At 49.9% G+C, this 6779-nt stretch overlaps 1 protein-coding gene across 1 annotated transcript in view; it reads right to left on the bottom strand.

The window, feature by feature from the left end:
- LOC122547817 (zinc finger protein 341-like) overlaps nucleotides 1-6330 on the bottom strand; it is a gene marked incomplete at both ends in the record, with an annotated part of 20756 nt that extends 14426 nt beyond the window's left edge. The window contains 3 exons of the mRNA XM_043686393.1: nucleotides 138-147; nucleotides 4330-4506; nucleotides 6178-6330. Coding sequence (XP_043542328.1) covers nucleotides 138-147; nucleotides 4330-4506; nucleotides 6178-6330 — 340 coding nt within the window. The remainder of the gene's footprint in view (nucleotides 1-137; nucleotides 148-4329; nucleotides 4507-6177) is intronic.
- Between the last annotated feature and the right edge of the window lie 449 nt (nucleotides 6331-6779).

Below are 6779 nucleotides of genomic sequence, written 5' to 3'. Positions count from 1 at the left end.
CACACACACACAAATACAATTCAGAAGGAAAGGCTGGACTCAGCAGAGCAGCAAGAACGTGGAACTGGGTCCTGTAGGGAGGGACTGAGGGGGGTTAGTGTTGAAAGAGTTCAGTAGAAACTCAATCACACGAGGCAGGAAGTGTTGACAGGGGAGATGTGGAAAGGTTATCTTCCTCACGTCCAGCATCATCGCAGAATAAGGGGTCACTCATCCAGGACAGCGATGAGAAGGAATTTCTGCTCTCAGGGGAGAGTGAGTGTATGGAATTCTTTACCCCACAGGCTGTCGAGGCTGGGTCATTCAGTACATTAAAGCTGAGACACATAGACTTTAATCAGGAAGGGAATCAAAGGTTATAGGGAAAAGGCAGGAACGTGGACTTGAGGATGATCAGATCAGCCTTACTCTCACTGAATGGCAGAGCAGACTCAATGGGCTGAATCCTATTTCTTACGGAATAGGAGGATAAACGTATCAGATCAGATGAGGAAGGGTAGGAGGAATGCAGATAGGGTGGAAGAGAAGGTATTTAGCGTCATCGCTCAGACCTTGAGTATAGGAGTTGGGGTGTCACGTTGAGGTTGTACAGGATGTTAATGAAGTGCTTTTGAAGCACTGTGTACAGTTCTGGTTGCCCTGTTATAGGAAGGATGTTACAGAATTGGAGAGGGTTCAGAAAAGATTTACTAGTATATTGTCAGAAATAGAAGGTTTGAGTTATAAAAATCAGCTAGCAAGGCTGGGACTTTTCTCATGGGGGTGTCGAGTTGAGAGGTGACCTTATAGAGGTTCATAAAATCATGAGGGGCTTGGATAAGGTGAATAGCAAAAGTATTTTCCCAAGGGGAGTTCAAGCTGGGGAGCATAATTTTCAGGTGAGAGGAAAAAGATTTAAAAGGGACCTGAGGGGACACAGTGGGTAGGTCATATCTGGAATGAGCTGCCAGGGGAAATGGTAGAAGCAGGTACAGTTATAACACTTAAAGGACATTTCCTGATGGAGGGTTTATGCCTGAAACGTTGACTCTCCTACTCCTCAGATGCTGCCTGACCTGCTGTGCTTTTCCAGCAACACACTCTCAACTCTGATCTCCAACATCTGCAGTCCTCACTTCCTCCCTGAAAGGACATTTGGACAGGCACATGAATGAAAAGGTTTAGAGCAAAATGGACCAAGCCCATGGGGTAAGCTCTCATTGGAAGGGTTCACAGTTGCTAAGGAAGGACTGTTGGATAGATTGTTGGTCCTTATGTTTGACAAGGCACTGGGACTGGATGAGATGAACTTTAAAGGGAGTGAGTGTGGAAATTGTAGGACAACTACCCATAATCCTTCAGTCTTCCCTAGACTTGAGGGAAGGGCCGTGGGAACCAGAGAATTATAAACATTATCTCCTTGTCTGAGAAAGTAATAAAAGTTGGTTTTTCTTCAGCACTGAGGAAACTTCTAGAAACAATTATTCACAGCAAAATTAATAGATCACATGGAAAAACGTGAGTTAATTAGGAAGAGGGTGGTGTGTGTATGGAATGAGCTGCCAGGGGAAGTGGTGGAGGCTGGTACAGTTACAACATTTAAAAGGCATCTGGATGGGTATGTGAATAGGAAGGGTCGAGAGGGATATGGGCCAAGTGCTGGCAATTGGGACTAGATTAGGTTGGGATAGCTAGTCAGGATGGACGAGTTAGACCGAAGGGTCTGTTTCTGCGCTGTACATCTCTATGACTCTAACAGCCATCATGGATTTAAGGCAGGAGGGGCTAGTTTAGTTTGGGAAACGTGCTCGGCATGGATAGCATGGACCGAGGGTCTGTTTCCGTGCTGTATGACACCATGGCTTGGTCTAGTAGTAACAGCAACCCTGTAGCTCTCTGTGGCATCTCTGAGGGAAACAAAGTCCACATGAAGTGGCTTCATTCAAAATCACCTCAAGCTGAATAGTGAGCAGCTCAATCCTCCGACTACCAGGAGGTGCTGTACAGCATGACAGGCACTATCCCGAGGTTCAGAAACAGATGTCACAGAGCTGTGGAAGGTACAACTGGAACCAGGGAGCAGGGCCCAGACTGACAGGACAGGCGGGTGGTAACATTCCCGGGCTCTGAGGAAATCTGCAGCAGAGTTAGAAAGGCAGGGGGACAAATCAGTTCCTGATCTTACCATTAATTCTTTGGCAGGATGTGGCACCTGTTGCTCATCCCTAATTGCCCTTGATGGGAGGGGCTTGCTAGGGCCACTTCAGAGGGTATTTCAGAGTCAACTACATTGCTGTGGGCCTGGATGTGATGAATTTTAAAGGGAGTGAGTGTGGAAATTGTAGGGGCACTACACATAATCCTTCAGTCTTCCCTAGACTTGAGGGAGGTACCAGGGGACCAGAGAATTATAAACATTACCTCAGGTATAAAAAGTTAGTTTAACTTCAGCAATTGGGAAACCTCTGGAGACAATAATTCACAGCAAAATTAATAAATCACATGGAAAAATGTGGGTTAATTAGGAAGAGGGTGGTGTGTGTATGGAACGAGTTACCAGAGGAAGTGGTGGAGGCTAGTATACTTACAGCATTTACAAGGCATCTGGATGGGTAAATGAATAGGAGGGTTTGGAGGGATATGGGCCAAGTGCTGGCAAATGGGACTAGATTAGGTTGGGATATCTGGTCGGTGTGGACGGGTTGGACCGAAGGGTCTGTTACTGTGCTGCACATCTCTGTGACTCGAAGAGCCATCATAGATTTAAGGCAAAATTGTGTTTAAAAACTTTTTAATTAAGAGGTAACAGAAAGGCTTGATTAATGTAATTTAAACTAAAAGTCATTCAGGAAAGTAGGCACAGCCAGCATTTATTGCCCATCTCTAATTGTCCAGAGGGTAGTTGAGAGTCAACCACATTGTTGTAGGCCTGGAGTCACATGTAGGCCTGGAGTCACATGTAGGCCTGGAGTCACATGTAGGCCAGACCAGATAAGGACGGCAGATTTGTTCCCTATTAGTGAACCAGGTGGATACTTACATCAATCGACAGTAGTCACGAAGTCACCATTAGGCCAGGTTTTAGTCCATATCTTCTATCATTGAATTCAAATATCATAGAATCACACATTACAGAAGAGGCCCTTCACCCCATCGATTCTGTACTACCACAACCTACAATACTACCATCCCTGACACCCCCAGAACATTAGCCTGCTGTTACTGGTTCAGGGAAATTACCACGTCGCTGCTCCCTCTTCCCCACGTGGTTGCTGTGGTGTCCGTGCACTTCCAGTGCTACACAATGATCTGCCGTGGAACAAAAGGGAATGTAGCAAACATGGAATCAAAACAGGAGAAAACAGAGAGAAATGGGCAAGGGAAATGTTCCAGGCTGGGGGAAGGGAAATGTTCCAGGCTGGGGGAAGGGGCGTTCCAGGCTGGGGGAAGGGAAATGTTCCAGGCTGGGGGAAGGGGTGTTCCAGGCTGGGGGAAGGGGTGTTCCAGGCTGGGGGAAAGGGAAATGTTCCAGGCTGGGGGAAGGGGCGTTCCAGGCTGGGGGAAGGGGTGTTCCAGGCTGGGGGAAGGTTTGTCCTGGAGAATCCCTGGGGTTGGTCTGATTTTCCCGAAGCATATTAATCACCTGGATCTTGCTGTGCCTGGGACAGTTTCAAAGTTTGCAGATGACACAGAGCTTTGAGGAACAGTAAACTCTGAGGGGTATAGTGCAGAAAGGACACTGACAAGTTGGTGGAGTGGGCAGACAGGGGGCAGATGAAGTTCAATGCAGAGAGTTCGGAGGTCAGAAAAACATTGAAAGACAACAGGAGATACAATGTTAAAGTGGGTGCAGGAGCAGAGGGAGTTGAGCGGAGATCATTGAAGTTGGCATGGCAGGTGGGGAGAGCAGTTCATAAAACATACAGTGTCCTCGGCTTTACCAGTCAGGGCATGGAGTACCAGGGCATGATGATGCTGGGGGTGTTGGGCACTGTACTCGGGGAGGGTGTGGATGGGATAGGGAGAGGGCAGGGGATTTTCCCAGCGATGGCTCCAGGGATAAGTCAGTGAGAGAATGGGGAGAGGCAAACAGCACAGGCAGCTGCTGATCTTCACAAGGGGACGGGATAAATTCTTCATCAGCACAGATTCCCGGGGTCATGGGCAAACACGGGTCACTTGGTTAGCTCTTCCAAACAGCGAGCACAGGCAGGATAGAGAGAACAACCTCCTGTGGCAAACCGTGATGGACACTCTCCCGTCTCTCCAGTTCCACGCTTCGTGACTCCTTCTCGCAGCATGAACGCTTCCCCCCCCAGCCCCCACACACACACAGATCCCACCCCCCCCGAAGTTCTGGATGGCCAGGCTCTGTCCCTCTGAGGAGGTCCCATTCATCTGACTGTACACCTGCACCACGGCGTTCCCGCTGGGACTGGGCTGGATCTGAGGGGTCATCGTGGGGGGAGGGGGCGGGGGAGGGGGAGGGGGGATATACGAAGCCCCCGGGTGCATGTTGTGACTGCTCTGCAAAACAGTTAAGATAACGGAGAGAGAGAGAGAGAGAGAGGGAGAATAACACGTCACTTTGAAAGCAAGAGCATTCCTCAATAAAGAATCCCTTGCTGATTCTGCCTGGAGTTACCAGGATCTCAGAGACTGCTGCACGTTAAAGACCCTCACTCAACAACAAAAAGATCAATATGATCCAAAACAAACCACCAATCAATCAGGTCCTACTGGGTCCATAGAAACATAGAAGTTACGAACAGGAGTAGGCCATTCAGCCCATCAAGCGTGCTGTACCATTCAATATGATCAAGGCTGGTCATCCAACTCTGTCCCCTGTTACCTGCTTTCTTCCCTTTGATCCCTTTAGCCCTAAGAACTATATGCTAACTCCCTCTTGAAGACATTAAATGTTTCAACCTCAATCGCTCTGTGTGGTCGAGGATTCCAGACTCCCCACTCTATGGGAGAAGACATCTCTCCTCAGCTCAGTCTGAAATGGCCAAACCCAGTGTCCTTGCACTGGACTCCCTGCTCATTAGCAACATCCGTTGGCAGTTTACCCTGGTCTCGTCCTGTTAGAATTTTCTTGATTTCGAGACACTATGATCCGAGCACAGACCACCCTTTCCGGATCCCGAATCCAGGATTGACGTGGGCGAGCTGGTTAAGCCAATGACCACACACATTGACCTCACCCCCCCACCCCACCCTAAGGGACCAGCCCTAGTCACTTCTCCAGCTCAGAGTCCAGGCTGCTCGATGTTCCCGAATCATTTTGAAGGCGGAGATCCTGGCTGAGGGAGAAATCAGAGAGGAGGCCGTTCAGACCCTCAGTCTTATCCCAGTTAGGTGGTGGCTGGTCTCACTGATAACCAAATACAACATCAAATTGAATCAGTCCCTCAAACCTCTTCCTATCTCTTCTATTTCATCACCATCTTCCCAAACTATCTCCATTTCCTCTTCCCCAACTGATATCTGATATTCCATCCATCCATGGAGCAGCCTCAGCTGTCTGGGCACAGAATTCCACCCTCTGACTGAAGACCTTCTTCCTCATCCCAGCCCAACATGGCTGACTCCTTATTCCCAAGACTGGGATCTCCGTTCCCAAAGCTCTGATAATCCTCTGCTTCCTCCTCCTGTAAGGATCGGTACCATTTAACTGTCACCAGCTGTGTAAGAAAGGATTTCCTCGCCTCCCTCCTGACCCCACACTCTCTCTCCGTCAACCACCTGTCTGCATCTGTCCGCCGTCCCCCTCCATTTCCCTCCTCTTCTCCCTGAATCCCTTTTCCTCCCCCCATCTTTCTCTCTCCCTACACGTCTATCGTACAGTCATAGAGTCAATCGTTCCCCATCAGTCTCTCCTCCTCTCTCCAAGTCTGTCTGTCACTCCCTCTCATGTTTATGTCTCTCCCTCTCTCTCCCCATCCCCAACACCCACACCCCATCTCCCTCCCACCCCCCCCACCTTGAATTGTCACATTCCCGGCTGACGAGGGAGTTTATCTGGTGGGGCTGTGGGGCCAGAGATTTCAAAACCAGGAGCGTGATTCCATCACAGCCGAGCAGCTGAGTATGAAACCTCCAGCTCTGACCCTGAAACAGTATCCAGTTGCAGCTGCTAGCCCCTGGGGAATGGCCCGGGTTTGGGGTGTGAGTGGCACATGGCCTGGTACGTACCTGCACCGGTGGCTGTATGGGAGTCAGGCTCTGATCGAGGGAGGTGAACGCTGACATGGCCGACATGAGCACGTCGTCACTGACGATGATGTTCCCCTGGACCAGGGCCTGGGTCAGTGGAGAGTGAGGCACGGTGATGTATGTAGATACTTGCTGCAGGACACACGGTTGAGGGGGGGTGTGGGAATCTTGTTAATATTTCTGCTCGCAGACACCACCCCACCCCACCCACTCCACCCCCAAACCTCCACCCACCTGCCATACCCCCGGACTGCTTTGTAGCCAATGGTGCACCTTCACAAATCCGTCATTACTGTGGCGTGGGAAACACAGTGTTAGTGCACAGCAAGATCCCACAAACAGGCAGGGGGTTAAGGGGGGGGTCACTGAACCATAGTGCACAGTAAGAGGCCACGTCCCCACTAGTTCTCTGAAGAACTCTTGTCATCAAATAAATGTCCCCCCCATATCGGTGTATATCTGACCCCCTCCCTACGTAATTTCCTCACACACACCCCCCCACATCGGTGTGAAATGCCCCCCTACCCACTCCGGTATGGGGTAAATCTGCCCCCCCCCTGTCCCCTGTCCCCGTGTCGGGG

This window comes from Chiloscyllium plagiosum, unplaced genomic scaffold, assembly GCF_004010195.1.
Source record: "Chiloscyllium plagiosum isolate BGI_BamShark_2017 unplaced genomic scaffold, ASM401019v2 scaf_11121, whole genome shotgun sequence".
Taxonomy (NCBI): Eukaryota; Metazoa; Chordata; class Chondrichthyes; order Orectolobiformes; family Hemiscylliidae; genus Chiloscyllium; species Chiloscyllium plagiosum.
The sequence above is the reverse complement of the archived record's forward strand: the minus strand, read 5'-3'. Positions and strand labels throughout refer to the sequence as shown.